This window comes from Microtus pennsylvanicus, chromosome 12, assembly GCF_037038515.1.
Source record: "Microtus pennsylvanicus isolate mMicPen1 chromosome 12, mMicPen1.hap1, whole genome shotgun sequence".
Lineage (NCBI taxonomy): Eukaryota > Metazoa > Chordata > Mammalia > Rodentia > Cricetidae > Microtus > Microtus pennsylvanicus.
In genome coordinates, this window is record NC_134590.1 from 28,181,423 (window position 1) to 28,200,441 (window position 19,019).

The following is a 19,019-nucleotide window of genomic DNA, read 5'->3' on the forward strand; positions in this document are numbered from 1 at the left end:
CGAAATGGCACGAGGCCCTTTCCCTCCTTCTCCTTGTGTTTTAAATGGTTTTGTTGCTGTAGTTGTTCCATTGCTTATGTGGCCGTGCTTAATTAGAAAAAGTTCATGACAAAGATTCAAGTCCCAGTGCCTGCCTCTGGGCCCTGTGTCTGAGTTGATGCCACAGCCTCATGGCCTGGCAACAGGAAAAAGTCCACGTGAAGGAATGGTATTCACATGGGCCATAAAAGCTGTCAGATACCAACAAGTCATGGCAACTTAATCAAAGGAAGTCTAATTTACGTTAAGGACCAGAGGATATCCAGGAACCCCAAAAGACAGCAGTGCAGGATTAGACCAAGAACTGGAAAGCCTGTCTGGAGGATAAGCAGTATTCCAGACTCTGCACACTGCAGAAGAGGCTAGATTATGCCCAGCATGACGTAGGTACTCAGCTGATATTAGGTGAACGCATCAGTGAGTGTCCAGCCATAGCTTTGGGTTCTCCTTGATAGCCTCGTGTTCACAGAGCCTCATCTGTCTTAGAATGACTGGATTACCAGTAGCCCCATTGGACTCAGAACCTCATTCCATGACCAGGAAACCATGTCTGGACAGTGGGGGTTACACTATAACCACGTGACTACCAGCAGCCCACTCCAAGGGCCAATGATTGGATTGTGGATAGGACAGTCACCCAAAGGATGGGGATGGGGCAAATGCCGGGCTTCCTGTGAGGGCTGACGTCAGATCCTTCAGCTGCGAGAGCTGAGCATACCTTAGAGGTCATCTAGACCTACCCCTTATTACTCATCTAAGGAAAGCAAGATTCGGAGAGAGAACTGTCGGATGGGGTCCACCGTGCTTCCTGGCATTTCTGATTAGATGAAACTATGTCAGCACTGAGCTTGGTGAAGTGAGTGCAGGTCCTGTGGCTTCTCTTTGCGACCATGTGTAACCATTGTTTTAATTCTCCTGAATTACGGTGCATGCTATGAGGCAGGGTTTGATTTATATCTAATGTTAGTGCAATCTATTCCAAGAGTTCTATGAAGTGGACTTTGGCATGAGTTCCTTAGCAGAAGCAGAAACTGGACTGTGGCAGTCTTCATACTTCATCTGATGGAGCAGTGACTGCCGTGGGTAAGGGAGACATGGATGGATGAGACACCTGCCTGCTGTAGCATAGCTTGCCTCATGTGGTTCTCAGGATGCTGAGGATCCATGGAAGGAGAGAGAGAGGTGATGTGGGGGATGAGGAGGGAGCACAGCGGAGATCTGATGGCATCAGAGTGTGTTCGGTCCTGTCAGACCCGTCGGCGTCAGCGCTCAGTGCCAGCGGAGAGGAAGAGAAGACAATGGCAGAGATAAGCAGAAGTGGAGTTAGATCAACAGGAGTTGGAAATGTAAATTTTTACCAAATTTTACCAAAAACCAAGAGTTAACCTGTGCTTCTTAGTTTTTGTCAAATTGACACAAACTAGAGACTCCTGGGAAGAGAGAACCGCAGGAAGAATTGTTCCTGTCGGATTGGTAATGACTTATATAGGGGTCCCCAGCATACTGTAGGAGGTACCACCCCTAGGCAGATGGTCCTGGTTGTCTGAGAAAGCCAGCTGAGAAAACCATGGAGAACTATGGTTTCTGCCTCTGCTCCTGTTTGAGTTCCTGCCCTGACTTCTCAGAGTGATGGCCTGTGATCAGGACTTCCAAGCCACATAAACCCTTTTAGGCTTTGGTCAGTGTTTTATCAGGCAGCAGACAGCAAGCTAGAACGGAAACCGCCTAGTGATGTCTGGGAATGTGTAACAGATTCCCCTGTGCTCTGTGAGGCTTGTCCTGGCAGCACTGAGAGGGCAAACGAGAGTGAGCTTGGAACTAGGGTAGCTGAGAGAGACAAAAGATGGGACTCTGAACTTAGGTAGGGCTGAGGGAATGGGGGTGGGGCAGGAAGAGTCACTGTGGCTTCCATGGGATGGTTATGGGTTGCATATGCTAGTAAGAAGTTGTTCAGGACCTCTGTGTGTTCTGGGTACCTAGGTGGATGGGCTAATGTTGTCCCCCTCCCTCTTCCCCTCCCTCCCCCTCCCCCCCTCTCCTCTGCACTCTCCACCGTCTGTACTCACCAGTTTCCTTTTCTCCATCTCCTCCCTCCCCCTCCCTCCCCCCTCCCCCCCTCCCCCTCCCCCCTCTCCTCTGCACTCTCCACCGTCTGTACTCACCAGTTTCCTTTTCTCCATCTCCTCCTTCTGCGCACACATGAAAACCCACACTGTGTGCAGCAGAGACCTCTGTTCCGGGCACTGCTGAGTCCCTGGCACCTTTAGCGCGCTTCCCGTGCCTCATCATCATTGTTCAATAATATTTGTTGAATGGATGACTAGAAAAATAAACACCGTGTTAGAGGAGTGTTTGGTGGCGGTGCCAATGCTATTAATGACTCCTGATGGCCAATTTCAGAGTCTTTGCAGGGCCTGGTCTCCTTAAATCTTGAGCCTCTCTTGCTGCCTCTGTAAGGCTCTGATGGCTAACAGAGAATGGGGAACTTGATTTTACCTATTCTAGGATAAGTGAGTCACAGATGGAGGGAAACTGAGTAAAGTAAAGGAGCAATATGCAGGGGAGACTCAGCAGCAAGAGTCCCAGAATTCCTGAGTAGTTCCAAACACGGGAACGGGTAGGATCCTCACCTTGGCATTCTCTTCCTGGAAGCCAATCCAGATATTAGAATGTTTGCCAAGAGCACACCTGCAGAGGCCCCATAGCCTGCACTGAAAAGCTGGGTGCGGGGCAGGGAAAGAAGCCATCTTCCCTTACCAGAGCCAATGTCCTCAAAGCCCAGCCCTCCGCTGCTCATCAAGTGACAGAAAGCAGAGATCCCACCTGCTTTATTACACCCTGCATGTGCAGTGGCAGATGCTATGTCAAGCTGTCACTCAGATTGTCACCCCTCAGCCTAGCACAGACAGGACATCATCATATATGGCTGCTTATAAGGAATGAGGGATTGGGATGGGGACGGCTCCACCTCCCAGCAGCCTGCTGGCCTGACGTGCTCTGAAGAGAAAGTCTGGTATCAACACACAAATCTAAACTGAAACCAAAATAGCAAACACCAACGTGCATTAATTGGACCCATGTATTTGTGCCTAGACCAACATTCCCTCCACTTAGCCCCAGGGAACTGCTCTTTGTTGTTGCCTTGTGTTTCATTTCTTCCCCTTTTCATCTTCTACTGTGTCCTTCCAAGATTCTCGGCATGTGCTTCAGATTCCAAACTCTCTATGGAAAGCATATGTCTTGAAGAACACACTGTGCCATGCTCAAGTTCCAGAGCCAGTTGTATTTCTGTCCCAGGATTAAGTGAGAGACAACAGTTGTTTGTGGGGCTGGAGGCTTCTCGGGGTCTGGTTACTCAGAAAGCAGGGCTTATGCTGTTCTTACAGAAGACTAGAATCTGATTGCCAGCACCTATGTTGGGTACCTCCCACAACTTCAGGAATCCAATACCTCTGGCCTCCATAGAAACCTGTACTCATGTACATAGACACACACATACACATAATTTTAAAAGTAATTTTTAAAGTCTTTTAAAAATAAGAAAGATTATAAGGTAAAACAAGAGTACGTAGGGAATGACAGCACCAGAGATGGAAGACACAGTAAGATGTCACAGTGATCTACTGATAGCGCAGAAATGGCGGTGTCAAGAAGAGGCCAGCGATAGCCATGGGCACAACTTGATCTAGAGCAGGTGGGTTTCAACCTGTGGGTCGTGACCCCTGGGTCACATACCAGCTATCCTGCATGCCCAATATTTATATCACAATTCATAACAGTAACAAAATTACAGTTATGAAGTGGCAGCAAAATAATTTTATGGTTGGGGTGGCCACAACATGCAGAGTTGTATTAAAGGGTCCCAACTCTAGGACACTGAGAACCACTGGTCCAGAGGATGAAGGGGGCAGTGGCGGTTAAGAGAACTCTGGTGTGTGACTCGGGTGATAATTGTGCTGTCAGTCACTCAAGAGAACAGAATTAGAGGAGCACGGAGCCCACTGAATCAGGGGATGTGGGGTTATCCAGGAGGTGATATCCAGAGAGCTCACTGTGGGAAATACGTGCAGACGAGACGGTCCTTCAGGGGCAGTGGAGTGAGCGAGAAGAACGGGGAGTCACGGGCAGAGCCTCAGCGATATCAGTATTTAAAGAGGCATACCGATAGCAAGAGTTGCTGAAGCTCTCTGAGAAGAAAGGACAAAGGCGGAGGAACAACCAGCAGCTTCAACACAGAACTGACAGATTCCACAAAAAGATCCTGCTAGGGGAAAACCAAACAGTGTCCATGACTCTTAATGCTGTCATTAAGTGGCTTATGCAAGTGACCCCAGCAATTTCAGCAGAGCGTGGGCTAGCAGCAAGGTTGCTGAAAAGCGTGTGGTGTGTGGATTAGAAGAGAACAGAGAACAAACACAGTGAGGGCAATGGAAGATCCAGAGACTAAGCTGGAGGTCAGGGAGGCGTGCAGGCCTCCTGAGCTCTGTAACTGACCAGGACTCGCCAGGACTTACCATGAAGACCCTTTAACTTTTCCTCCTTCCTTCTCCCTTTCCTCTTCCTCTCTCTTTTTCCATCACTTCTTCTCTTCCTTCCTTCTAGTTTCCTCCTGGCCCACTGGCCTAGCCTTCTGCTTTTGGGATGATCCAAGGCCCTTAAATGGCGCGTGCATCTGTGATTGGAAGCAGTCACTCTGTTAATGCCCTGTCTTGCTGGAGGGGAAGCCTATGACTTTGGTAGCCATTCAGGCAGCTGACAGCACCTTTCTAAGCAACGCCATTTGCACTTGCTTGGTCCTGGCTGGGTCTTGAGCTGCTCCACATGGCTGCCTGCTGGTTATCTGTTGAGCTTAACCCGTGACGTGTGACCTGATCACTCCTCAGGAAAACATCTGACCGACACATTCTGCTGTGGTACACCACGCCCATCTGCGTTCTATGCACCATCATATAGTTCGTGAGCTGGACAAGGAGCTGGAGACTGAAACACACAAACACTCACAGACAGAGAGACAAGAGACACAGTCATCCTTGATGCCAGAATGCCCCCTTTATTGTGTTCAGGGGCAGCTTATATAGGGATCCTTAACTGATAGCCACACCCCAGCCAAACCCACCAGAAACCACTCTTCTGCCATCAGGAACTTCTGAGGGTCTCGTGCTCAGAGCAGCTGCAAGAATTACAAGTTGTTTACCAGAAATTCAGGACCTTGGTGGTTCACAGCTCCCAACATTCTGGCTTCAGGAGCCCTCTCTCATTCTCTCAATGTCTTCATCACTGGATCAATGCATTTCCCAAGCATGCTTCTCATTCTAGTATATAATAAAACTTTTGTCTCATGGGTAAAATTGCAAAATCAGGGAAGAAAAAATTTCTGCCAATTAATATAGCACAATTAATAACAACTCAGAAAGAGAAATTGGGGATCAGCCTGAAGATCTGAAAGCAAAGCAGCCAGCCTCTGGCTCTTACCTCAACCTCAGTTCAAAACGGCGATCCTGCTTCCAGGGATCTCAGAATGACACTGTGTCTAAGAGCTGTCTCCTCCTGTCTTATAATCCTTTCTAAGGCTGGGATTAAAGGCGTGAACGACTGGGATTAAAATCATACACTACCTGGTTTCTATGGCAACCAATGTGGCCACTGAGATTAAAGGTGTGTGTTGCCACTGCTTGGTGTAAGGCTGACCAGTGGGGCTGTTTTACTCTCTGACCTTCAGGCAAGCTTTATTTATTAAAATACAAGTGAAATGCCACTACAGGCTATCGCTGCTATGATGAAGTGTCTGGTTCAAATCATGCCAGACTGTGATCCCTGGGAAGGTGACCTTTATATGTGTCTGTATATCTGTAAACCCCCATCCCACCACCTGGACTGACTGGGTTCCTCCTGCAGACAGTGATAGAAACCAATTCTGTGCTTTACAAAGGTAAGTGAAACAGTCGTCAGAGGTCTAGGCAGGCATGCCTGCCTGGGAACGCCTACCTTAGTAGAGGAGAAGCAAGAAACACATAAAGGCCATAATGGCAGCTGTGGCCGAGCTGTGGGACAAAGGAGGACAAGTGTGAACCGAGTCCTGAGCAAAGGGGAGCAGTAAGACGTCCCTCCGCCCTTCTCTTCTGGCTCCAGCATAGTTAAAGTCTTTATAGAAGGATGCACTAAGGTGCCGTGCTGTGCACTTTCCTAGCCGGTGGAGTCACAAAGCATCGGCACCTCTGACTGTTAATAAGCCTTTGTCACTCCGAGGTTCCTCTGTCCCATCCACAGGAGGAAAGCAGTAGCCATTACTGCTGTCTGATCTGATGTTGTTTGTTTTGCAGGTGAGCCGGCCCCATCCCAGTGACCATCCCCTCTTGATCCTCTTTGTGGTGGGTGGCGTCACAGTCTCTGAAGCCAAAATGGTCAAAGACCTCGTAGCATCTCTGAAGCCAGGAACCCAGGTACTGAGTCATGGGTGACACAATCCAGGGGCAGCAGTTGGAAGGGTGGCAAGGGCTTCACTGTTCCTCTTCTGGCCTGCTTGCTTCTCCATCCGCTCCTCCTCAGCACGTCCTATTTCCTATCACGGTCTCTTTCTGGCTGTTTCCCCAAAGTCCTCCTCCTGGCCAGACCAAGCCCACCCACACCTCCCCAGAGAGAATTCTTTTTTTTTTTTAAGGACCTACCACTTTGGCAAAATCTATCATAACTGGTTAAATTCTCATTCCAAGCAAAGAGATCCCTGTTGTTTGCACAATAAAATGGTGCCAACCAGGAAGTAGAGAGAGTACTGGTTCAGAAGCAGGGCAAGGCTGCAACCATCAAAACCCTGTAACTTCCAGTTCCCAGCATCCTCCACCCCCAGCATCCCATGTCCTCCAGCTAGCCCCACCTGCTAAGCGTTCTACAGCCTTCCAAAACATCCTCCAGCTGAGGTCAAATACTGACTTGCATGAGTCTATGGAGGCATTATACGTCCAAATTCTAACACTGAGGAACTCCAGAGACCTCAGCCCGTTCGTGCTGGTCAGGGGGAAGAGTGCTGGCAAGAGCTTCAAGACTTCCCTGAGACACTAGCGAATACTGAAGACTGTCCACACAGCTGCACAGAAAACCCTGGGTGGAGATGGTAGCGTTCTAGCCCAGACCTGCCCTACTGGGATGGTGATGTGGCTTCCTCTTGGTTCCACATGCTCTGTGCACTCAGCCAGCATTCTCTGCTTCTGTGACATCCTGCCAGTTGTTCCAGACTCTTCCTGAGTCTGTGCTGCCATTCCAACCCACGCCGTGCAGTAAAGTTCCTGCCGGTTCACTGACTACTCCATGTTTGCCAGCATAGGCTCCGCCACTGCTCCTTGAGGACAAAGGAGCTCAGTAAGCCTGCATTTGGGAGGGTATATTGACTCCAAAGGATCTGATAGAAACAGTCTGTGGTGTTGAGTGCCTGAGCTTTGCTGCTGAAATCAAGTCCTGATCTCTCTTTACATCCCAGCTTACAACTAGGAAAGAGAAGCTAGGTATTTAGGGACAGGTCAGGTCTGGGAATGGCCAGCCCTTGTCTGTGATTCTTTCTGCTATTATCACCTAATATGTCAGAGCTGGTGGAACTTCTGGAAAACGAATCATCCTGGCCTCATTTTTGTTCCCTATGCCCACAGAGTTAGAAATCTGTTTATTGAGACCTTTTTTAAATAAGTCGGCACCTTTTTGCTGTCCCTAACATGGGAAGCACATCCTAATCCCTAGAACAACTGTGCATTGAGACGGCCTGCCAGACGCTGTAATCCCTGCTCTGAAAGGACAGCGTGCGCATGCTTTCAAAGGCTGCGGACAGTATGGCGTCAAAAGGCAGAATCAGCAGTGGCTTTACTAGTCTGGCCCTGTGCCCGCTCATCTGCAGACAGAGCATCTCAGAGTGTTGGAGGTTTGAGGAACAGGCTTGACCACTCCTTGTCCTTTGTGTACAAACTCCCTGAGGCGTTATCAGACCCTGAGAGGATTCTGAGGCAGCAAGGAAAGCCTGGACGGCTATTCGCCACACTGCCTTTGGTCCCTCGGCTTGTGAAAGTGGGGAGAGGACCTGGGTGCTGCTGGAGTGACATTCCCTGAGGCCCATGTCCCCACCCCTTCACCTGGCAGGTAGCACCCTGGAAATCTGGCCTTGCTGTGAGCTGTCTCCGAATGTTCCATGCATCTGCTCCATTCTCTGCTTATGCTCACACTGCTGAGGGGAGAGTATGCGAGCCCCGCTGAAGTAATAGTTCCGTAGAAGCCATGTACCAGGAGGCTATCAAAGACAGAGCTGTCCTGACCATGTGTGAGCAGCGCCCATCTACACAGGGGAAGAAAGCTTTACCATCCCACCCAGAGACAGCTGATCAGAGGAAACACAAGTCTTCCCTTGAGTTGACTAAGGAGGGAAAGTCTCCCAGCCCGCCCCAGACAGCTACAAGACCAGGTCAGGAGTCTCCTTAGGTTTCTTTCCTCAAGCCCTTGCGCCGGGTACCAGCGCTGACTCCTCACTCAGCTATGCGGCTGGGGGCCCTGTGGCCAGATACTCTGGCCAGCTGAGCTCTGTTGCTGCTCATGGTGGCCATGAGGCCCACAGAAGCCTGTGGATGTGAGAAGGTAATAGCAGGGAGGTATCCTCACAGACAACTGCCATGTCGGGAAGAAAGAAAGGCCAAGCATGCGAGCTACCAGCTCTCAGCTGCTTTTCAGAGATGGGTGTGGACGCCGTGCCTCCTCGTACCTAAAGTACAGTGTTCAACGAGTCACAAGCATTTAAAAATAAAAACTAAGCCCATAAATCTGATCATACACAACTCTGAATACATCTTTAGGGGTTCAGGGTGACCTAGGCAGTGGCCTGCTCTAAATCATTGTAAAATGGATGGGGAGCCCCAAGGAGGCTGAGATCTGTGGCACTAACAAAAACACCCAACTCAGAAGGGACACAGCACAAAGGTGACCTGGACTCTCACAGTGCAGGCTCGCTGCAGGAGAGCTGACCTCTGGCACTGATGTCTGGAACCAGGTAGACAGCAGGCCAATAGGTCACAGGTCTTCTGAAAAGGATAGCTGTCTCCCTAGAGTAACCACTGAGCATTTGATGTCTTGGTACCAGTGGGTGGGTGTGTACAGCATAGCACGGGTACAAGCAGGGTTAGATTGCACCTCCAATATCTGTGTGCAAAAACTATTGCTCCTGATGGATGGATGAGGGGTCATATTGGTACCTGTGTTGCTGTGTGGTCACTTGTCGGGGGCAGAATCGGGTTTAGAAGAAAGGGAAAGAGAAAATACCACCTGCTCTTTTTGATTCTAAATATTGGAAACCAGAGGGCCCTGATACCCAAATCCTAGATTTTACTGGCATGTCTGCATTGAGCAGAAACAGGACAGAAAGATGTTAGCACCTGCTAATCACGGGTGGCTAGAGAAGAGGAATGCCAGCCAGCCAACAGGCCTCCCAGGACTAGGCCTCCCCAGCTGAGTACAGAACATGCCAAGCAAAGGGCTGCTGGGAGGACTTGGTGCCTTGACCCTGGGGGCACTAAGGTCGTCCATGCTGTCCCATTGTCAGCCAGCACATGAGTAAGCACCACCTCCATCTTTTGGACAGCCTGATGGAACCTCCACCATTAGCCACGCTTGCTAATGCCGGAACACCATTGCCTGTGGCTCTGCTGTGACTCTGGCTCTTCACAGAACAATGATTTGTCTCTGCCAAATGCTGTTTCTCTGTGAGATCTGTGGACAGTCGGCAATCCCTCTCCCTACAAGGGTGGTTCTTGTAGGAGGTGTTCCGGTCAGTGGCAGTGAACAGTGCAAGTGGGAATGTCCCAGTGAAGAAGTTCTCACTTCTGAGTACCATACATGACAGGTGACAGGTGAAGATGGGGCGGTCGGGAGCGGAGGCGTCAGAGTGAGAAACGCTGTTCAAACTTGCATGATTCCGAGCCCAAGCTGAGAGTAGGGAAAGCAACAACAACCAAGAGAAGAGTTAAGAGAAGAGGAGAGCTGGAGAGGAGAGAAGGGGAAGCTGCAGCGAGGAAGAAAGAGGACCAGAAATACAGAGAACAAGGACCCTTTGTGGTGAGGAGCGAGGTGGTCCCTGGAGTTTGTTGCCCAGGTCTCCTGTGAAAGGCCAGCTCTCTGGCAGGTATTCTCCAATGTCAAATCAACCTCCAGACTGGCTGTATTTAAAGCACTTCATCTGCTAGGCTAGTTTCATGCCCTTCCAGGCTTTTTTTTCTTTCCCTCCCATTTGGAGCCAAGTTTTTAGAAGGACAATTTTAGCCAAATAATGCAGACACGGTCTTGTTTGAATTAACTTGGAAAAAAACAGAAATGTTCTAAAGCAGTCTAATTGTCAAATATGCCAAATTTGTCCAAGTGCTGATCATGGGTTAGAAAGATGTCCCGGCAGTTAAGACCTCTTGTTGCTCTAGCAGAGGACACAGACTCAATTCCCAGCTCTTACATGGCAGCTCCCAGCCATCTATAACTCCAGTCCCAGGGGATCTGACAGTCTCTTCTGACCCCAAGGGGGTCTCTCTCTCTCTCTCTCTCTCTCTCTCTCTCTCACACACACACACACACACACACACATACACACACACACACACACACACACACGCAGGCAAAATCTTCATACATGTGAAGTGAAAATCACTTTAGATGCCTAAGGATTACTGGTAGCCTGGTAGGTTGTATGTAAGCCCTGGCCATGTGCCCTGACCCGCTTGTAAGCAGCAGCCTCTGACAGCAGGTTTCACTGAGCTGATACAGAGTGAATGTAGGCAGTCAGCAACCTGTCTCTTCTGAGGCCTTCCGAGATGAAAAGCTTCCCACAGTCCAGGGCTGGGGGCCTTGCCTCTTTCACTGCGTGCCTGTTCTGCCCATGCAGTTCTTTTCCTCAGTTTGTTTCTGAACTCACTAATGCAGGTCCTGCTCTGCACCCGGCACTGTGCTAAAGAAAATAAGACAGCCAGCCACAGGGCACACTCAGGCTGGAGGGTGGGAAGACAGACAACCGCAGGGCACACTCAGGCTGCAGGGTGGGAAGATAGCCACAGGGCACACTCAGGCTGCAGGGTGTGAAGACAGCCACAGGGCACACTCAGGCTGGAGGGTGTGAAGACAGACAGCCGCAGGGCACACTCAGGCTGCAGGGTGTGAAGACAGCCAGCCGCAGGGCACACTCAGGCTGGAGGGTGTGAAGACAGACAGCCGCAGGGCACACTCAGGCTGCAGGGTGTGAAGACAGCCAGCCGCAGGGCACACTCAGGCTGCAGGGTGGGAAGACATTCCAGCCGCAGGGCACACTCAAGCTGCAGGGTGGGACATCTTAGCAGATTGAAAGGCCACAACTAGAGTAGGGGACTATGCCTAGATAAAGGAGCATCCCCAAAGCGCCAATTGTGAAGCTGCAGACACTTGATGGTAGCTGACACATGGGGCTGACCATACAGAGCTATGGAGGAAAGAGCTGGTGAGAATCCAGCGGGAAGCGGTTACTGAGGCCTGGGATGCTGTCCTGAGTGCTGGGCTTATCAAACAGCAGTGAGAAGAGAGTAAGGGTTTGGATCCTGTGAGTAGCAGGTTCACACTGAGAGCGCACACTCTGACAACTTCTCCTCCATCACATAAGGACTGCAGTGAGCTGCAAGGAGGGAAGATGGCAGAGGGAGCTAGTGACAGCAGCCACCACCAGAAGCCCCTCTGGAGCCTGTGCTGTGTGAAATGATCTGCAGTGTTCATCTGGGCAGACAGTGTTAGTCATGCCTCAAAGATGAGGAAGTGGGACTCGGAGTGACTAAGCGGCTGCCCGGGGTAGCAGCCTTAGCTGGGGTCCAGCTCACACTGGACATGCCTGAGCCTAGCTCTCCATCTCAGGCCTCTGGAAAAGTCAGGACTCAGCCTGCTCTCTCCTTTCCTCACAGGCCCCCTAACCTACTTCACAAACCGCTTCTGTTTCCCGTTGCTTTCACCTGATCCAGAGCAGGCCCCAGACGCCCTCAGCGGTGATGCTCAACAGGCTGCGGCCTCACCTCATGGGCCTACTTGTTTGGCTGAGAGGAGCCTGATCTTTGTGTTCTCACTCAGAGGAAAACCAATCCTGACTGTCAGCCATGGCCGTGAGCCCAGCACAGGGCCTGAGCAGGACTGAGCAGGGCAGGTTTTTAGGCTTGTTTGCTGCTCTCCGCTTTGACATCGACTGAATCTGTAGCCATGCATCCCAAGTTCTTCAACCTGACAACAAGAGTTGATCTTCTCTGAAGAAACACTTCACCCTCACTCCTGCCCCTAACCTCAGCTGGAGAGGAGTTCACTAGCTTTGGACTGGGCTGAGGACTGTGGGCTGGGGATACAGTATATTAACCACTACTGGTCTCTTCTACCTTACAGGGGTCTACATCCAGAGGCTGGGGAAAGTGTGTGTGTGTGTGTGTGTGTGTGTGTGTGTGTGTGTGTGTGTGCGCGCGCGCGCGCGCGTGCATGCATGCATGCAGGCAGATAGAAGCCATAGGACAAACTCAACTGTCCTACCTCAGAACCTGTCTACATTGTTTTTTGAGACAAATTCTCCCAATTGAACTGGAGCTCATCAAGTAGCTCTTAGGGTTCCTCTGGCCAGGGAACCCCAAGAATTTGTCCGCCTCTGCTTTCCCAGTCCCTGGGTTACAGGCGCACACTCCACACCCAGATCTCTAGTGTAGATTCTGGGAGTTGCACACAGGTTCTCGTGCTTACATGGTGTGCACTTTGCCCACTAAACCATCTCCTCAACCCTATGCATACATTTTAAGTGGGCTTCCTAATGAATCCCATAAGGGTCCCTTTAAACTGTATGAACCTATATGTGTTTCTCTAGAAAATTCTGTGCTTCCAAAATTCTGTGATTCTGAAGGAAATTTGCAAACCCATCAGCAGATCACAGTAGTCAAGCACTTCTGGGCTCTCAGGAGAGGAGCTTACATAACCCTGGTAGCAATGCTGCAAGCTCTTCTTTTCTTTCTGGGACAGATGAGGTGGGAGAGGGAGGCTCCAAGTAAAGTCACTTTCCAGAGGGAATCCAGCCAACCAACAGCAGAGCTGAGATCTCCCCAGCCTCTGCTGGCAGCTCTGACCTGGAAGCCCCCTTGCCACGTGCCTACCTGGTTTGTGCAGCACGCACACTTGGGTCACGAGGGCACGCTGCCGTGCACCCCTGTCTTCAGAGCCTCTTTGCATAGATGTCAGGGAAATAAGAAGTTCAGGTCTTGGTGCTTTTTTTTCCCTGCTAAAAATATGGGTTGGTTGGCACTAGCCGTGTATTTCTTGAGATAGAACAAGTGCTTCAAAGGCAGCGCTCTGGGAAAAGAGGGAGAGCTCTTCAACAAGGTTGTTAAAAGTTATTTTCAAGAAGGAAAACAAAGTTCTAAATGTTTTCTTCCACTCCCTCCCTTGGCCATGACCCTCTCCTGTTAGGCCTCAAGTTGGAATGTGGCCTGTTTTGCACCAATGAACTAGTTGAATCTGGAGGTGATTACTTCACTGATCTCATTACACCTGGGAGAACCTTGGGGGCAGGCGAGCAGACAGGGAGGTGTCCTCCCTGCACCTGTCCAGTGTCGCACGGCCGGGTGCCGCCTGGTCATGCCACACTCTGGTGCTGGCCTGTGGAATTCCTTCTGGATCACCGTCCTGATTTCCCGTAGGCACTTTCTTATGGAAAGGCGCTAGTGCCTGTGTGGTCAGACCCTCACTTGGCCCTTACAGAGCTTACCATGCCCCCAGGCAAGTCCCAAAACAAGCTGTCTTGGTGTGGAGAGAAAACAACCTCACACTGAAGGCCAGGCTGAGGGAAGAGTCACCCCGCCTCAGCCACGTGGGCCCAAAGGTCCATGTGGACCCAGTGAGCAAAGCCTGAGCCATCTTAGCAGCCAGGCTGTGGATGAGGGGCCCTGTGCCATGGCTGCTCACCCCGTGCCTCCTTTCTTAGCCCCTGATAACTGCCCTCTTTAACTGTGCGGTGCCTGTCCCTCTGGTCACAGGTGATGGTGCTGTCCACAAGACTCCTGAAGCCACTTAACATTCCTGAGCTGCTCTTTGCCACTGACCGGCTGCACCCAGACCTTGGCTTCTGACATCTAAGAGGAAGATAAGACCGGTTTGAGCTGGAAATACCAATACCCATCTGTCACCATTCCAGATATGCCTCCAAAGCCAGTGTCCCTGTCACTAATTATAGGTGTATGACTTCATTCTGCGGAGAGGGCCTCATGGCCAGCAGAAGACCGTGTGTTTGGACTGCTCCTGTTCTTCAAAAGCAAAATAAAGACTTGCGTGTTCATTTCTCTTCTATAGCTGTCTTTAGCTGACTTCACCTCAGTCCCTCTGATTTCTCTTCATCCCTTACTGTAGTCTTCCTGGAGCCACCTGCGAGTCCCTTAGCTCTGGGTAAAGTCTGTCTGCAAGTGGTGGCAGAGACAAGTATTATGGTTCTAAGTTAGTCAAGGAAGGTTAAATGTCCTTAGAATTCCCTGCGTGAGGAAAGCTAGGTTGTTCTTGTGTATGGAAGTGAGGAAGGGACGTCACAGACAGAGCCTGAGACCTTGTTTCTCTCTGACTCCAAAACATTTCTGAAAGACAAGAAAGGAAGAGGTAGACCCGCCTGAGCAGCACTAGCCTGGTGGCCTCCGTGAATGGTAAATCACCCCAAGAGTGACAAAGGGCTGCTTTGTTCCAGCTGATTCAAGGATGAGGGCAGACCCACTACTTGGAGCAGCAGAGAGAGAGACGAAGAGAGGGTGGCTAGAGGGCCGTCCTTGCTGCACATGGTTTCTCTGGCCCAGAGGAAGCCCCGTGTGGAAGAGGCTCCCTCCCAAGGAGTCTAGATTGGAAACACAACTCCCACATGGCCTTTGTGATTTCAAATTCCTACTGAAATCGACAGCCTCCTTCTGGGATTTTATATTTTCTTTCTGGTCATAGCAGAAAAACCCAGACGCATCTAGTGAAATTATATGAGAACCCTAGGGAAAAAGGAAGAAAGACCTGCTTGGAACCCAGACACCGCTCACAGGGGCATGGCCGGTGGGGGCTCCTGGCGTGAGTAATGGATGTCTGAAATGAGACAATGCTGAAAAACAGTTTCTTGTGTGGATTAAGAAGGAAGACAAAATAAAATGTAAGCCAAGACATGGCTATACGTTTTACTTCTCTATTAAATGCTGTCCTTTTAAGGAAATAGGAAAAAAACTGCGAATTTAGAATCATTTTTGAGGTGAATGAAGCTGATTTTTGAAACAACACGTTCGTTTTCCACCCAAGTGTGCTTCTTACCTTCCCTGCTCTTTGATGGTGCTCACTATAAGGCAACTCTTTTTTAAATCCCGCTAAGCTAAAAGTCTTACATTTGAATGAGAAAAAAAAATGGCATTAGCCTCAAAGAAATTATATGTATGCAGGGATAAGTGCTTTCTAAAATAAAGAAATTTAAAGTAGCCTGCCATGTGACCGAGAACTGTATTCATCCATCCATCCATCCCCAAATGTTGAATCGGAACCTGTGGAGAACATTCCAGATACTCTGAGAAGTTCTGAGCCAAGTTTATCACAAACCAGGTACCACCCTGACTCCGTGGCACTCACAGGGTGAGAAGCTGATGCTGTGTCTCATGTCTGGGTGCCCGGTGGGTTTCTCCTCAGGGTTCAGGTGCATACCATATGTCTGCATGCAAAGGGAGCCTGAAAATACCAAACCAAACTGCTAGCCAGTGTTTACATCTGGAAGGCACATCAAGGGGAACATAGGAAAGGGGGAGTCACCCCCCCATTACTTCTGTACTGTTTCAGGTTTTGGCACCAAATATGTATTTGTGTGTTGCTTTTGTGGGTTCAATAGTTCATCTTGGCAAGTTATCGCTTACCTAGTAAAAGAATATTCAGAAACTCCTACTCTTCTACTAGGATGAAAGTACCAGTTACGCTAGCATCCTAGGATGCTCTAACACTGACGTGAGCATGGCCATGGCTAGTGTTGGTGCGAAAAGTGTGAAAAGTTTAGTTTGGAGTCGTCCTCTTCATCTCAGTGATCACTGACGGGAAGAACTGGGCCAGGAGAGCAATCGGTGATCGAGGCTTTGAAGGCAGGCAAGCTGGAAGAAGTTGGTGATTACTGGAGTCTGGTTTGAATAAGGAAACTGGAGAAACGGGGGAGTTGGTCATAGTGTCTCTTCACAGGAATAGGAACCCGAAGACACTACTAGTGATAAGTGTCAGAGGATTGCCTCTGCAGATCCACGTTTCCAGGAGAAACTTTCCGTCACTAACGTTGGCCAGAAAGCTAACATTGTAGTCTGTGCAGTCTGGGGTTGAAAGCCTCGTTTGCCATTTCCATATTATTCAAATGTATGAATTTTAAAGGGACCTCCCCCACACGCCTTATGGTAGCCACATGAAGGGATACAAACAGCCCAGCTGGGGAGCTGAGCACTAGGGACTCTCAGACCTGCGTGTGTTTGCCACCTAAACCATGCTGGCCAAAGCAAGCATGCACAGGCCGATCTCCTACCAAGGGCCTTGCAGCCACTTTTTATATACACAATTAAATCCCGGTAAATGCTGTGTGGCGAATGAGGTCTGCTCCTTTTTGGAGCTCTGTCCCCACAAGCATAGGGCATAAACCAAGTGTTTGGCAGTACTCCCCGCAGAGCGGCAGGCCCCGTGTGGATAACTGTTTGTGCCAGGGTCCCTACAGTTACACTGATATTTCCATAACAAATAATTCCGTCCCCCTACCAAGACCACTATTGTTTCTTCTTACCCTAGTTACCAGAAACAGCATGTCAACAACAAATAATCCACTATTACAAATGTTGTCTGTTGGCTTGCCCAGGAAACATCAAAAACCTCCATCTCTGCTTTGAAAGGAACTTCAGACAACCAGATGGTGGAGGGCTTGCAGGCCAGTCAGCAAGAGCAGGGGAGTGGTGGGGTCTCCCCACCCTTGCTCATACCCCATTCTCTTCTGCAATTCAGGAACCGATGAAGACAATAAGAACCTGTGAAACCGCCTCTCTAGATTTCCAGGAGTGCCCAGACTCCTTTCTGGGTTCTGTAGTGTAAGCGGGCAGTGCCTCCCTGCTGGGCTCTTACTCGGAGGTTCTGGGAGCTCTCCACAGCTGGGCAACTGGGCCTTTGCCATCTCCTTTCTCCTAAGCAAGACCACAGCGAGCCAACTGCTCCATTGTGGGAATCTGCCCACAACGTGTTCCCTTACCCAGAAAATAGATCTGTTTTTACCGTCTTCGGGTAAATGATCAATGCTGAAATCCCATTTTTTTTTCTCTCATAAATAAGGGGCTCTCTATAAACACAGCCATAGCCCCCAACGCTCTGGTTCTGAGCTGCCAGACAGGCAAACCTTCTGGAGCTGGATGAGGATAGAAGGCAATTTCACAACCTCCCTCCTAGCCTCCCCTGCCACTGTACAGCGGGGCCAGGCCCAGCCAGGGCTGCAAGTGGTTTTGATTTGAGGCTGGAAGGAAACTAGAAAGCCAGACATCATGACAGACGTGGGTTGGGCTCTGAGACAGACCGGCTGGGAGGCAGCTCCTCCAACCTGGACGTCTTTATTACTGAGGGAGCTGGAGGCCAAGGCAGCCAGCAGCCTCTGGCTAATGGCAACAGCAGATGTGGTCCAATTGCCAGGAGCCCCGGGCCCAGGCAGTAACCAAGCTGGTAGCAGAAGGGAGGTGGAGGGAGCTGGGGAAGTGGAGCCAGGACAGTTGGCTGGTCAGGAGAAGGCCCAGAGCCACAACTGTCTGGGGGGTAAAGGGGTGGAAATGATGAGCTTTGGTATCAGAATGGCTTAGGGTAGGGTTCAGATCAGCTTCTTGAGCCCAGCCTGTTGCTTCCTTTCCTGTGTAGGATACTAAAGAGAGATAAATTAATGTGTAGTGTGTCCTGTTACAGACGTCTCCTATTGCTGGTGCCCAGACAGTCCGTAAGTGATGTAGAGTGCTCTTACCATCTGGCCCTAAGCTAACATAATCTCTAGGCCTTGGTTTCCTCATCTTAAACTAGTGAGTGACCCTCGGGGTCTCCCAAAGATTAGAGAGCATGTGCAATTTGGCATGTAGCAAATACTCAATAAACTCTCATTCCCCTCCTCTACACCAGACTCATAGGAACCCTTGCCTGGTAGGAGGGGGGGGGCTGTTTCTCAGCCAGAGTTTGTAGAGGGTAAATAGGGGAGGTAAGTGGAGAGATGCTAGTGTGGAAACAGATGAGATTATTGAAGCACTGAACACTGTGCCAAACTTATGCTGAGAGCACAGTTGTCTAGAGCTGTGGAAAGCCCAGTCCAGCTGAGACGGCGGCCTGGACTAGGTCATGGGTGGTTCCCATCAGATATTCATTCTCATTTTCTCCCTCCACTTCATCCTTCTGTAGCCAAGGACCCCTCGTAGCCGAAAGACCCGCCTAGGCCAAGTGAGAGGCTGAGTATGCATGGGGTAAGGAGTGAGGGGGTGGGGGCAGTCATCCGTACCAAGAGCAGGAGACCAGAAGGTGCAGGGCAGCTAGACTGTGAGAGACCACCCAGAGCCCTACGGAGGTGGAAGAGCGGAGAGGAGGAGACAGGTAAGGGGTAGAAGGCTGGCTCCACTCAGCACAAAAATCTACCCTCTGCGAAGCTCTGTGTCTCCCATTTCAGAACATGGGGGAGCCCAGGGACAATGTGCAAAGATGACCTGCTCGCTCATTGGGCATTGCTAACAATCACACCAGAGGAAGACTGGGTAGAATATAGATCTTGTCTCTGCCCTTGCACTGTCTCTGTCTTCTGAGGAAACCGTGCTCCACCCTGCTGTCAACACACACCCTTCCCAGAGGTGAGGTGAGGGTGGTTCGAAGAGTTTTGTTTTTTTTTTAATAACAAGTTCTACGTATAACAAAACATAAATGTCAGAATGTCACTGTCAAGAGCAGTCAGATGTTCCCCTGGG

At 50.1% G+C, this 19,019-nt stretch overlaps 1 protein-coding gene across 1 annotated transcript in view; it reads left to right on the plus strand.

The window, feature by feature from the left end:
- The window catches only part of Scfd2 (sec1 family domain containing 2), a 314,059-nt gene extending 299,689 nt beyond the window's left edge, over positions 1 to 14,370 (plus strand). Inside the window, exons 8-9 of the mRNA XM_075943079.1 lie at positions 6,360 to 6,479; positions 14,061 to 14,370. Coding sequence (XP_075799194.1) covers positions 6,360 to 6,479; positions 14,061 to 14,153 — 213 coding nt within the window. The 3' untranslated portion in view covers positions 14,154 to 14,370. The remainder of the gene's footprint in view (positions 1 to 6,359; positions 6,480 to 14,060) is intronic.
- The last annotated feature ends 4,649 nt before the right edge of the window (positions 14,371 to 19,019 follow it).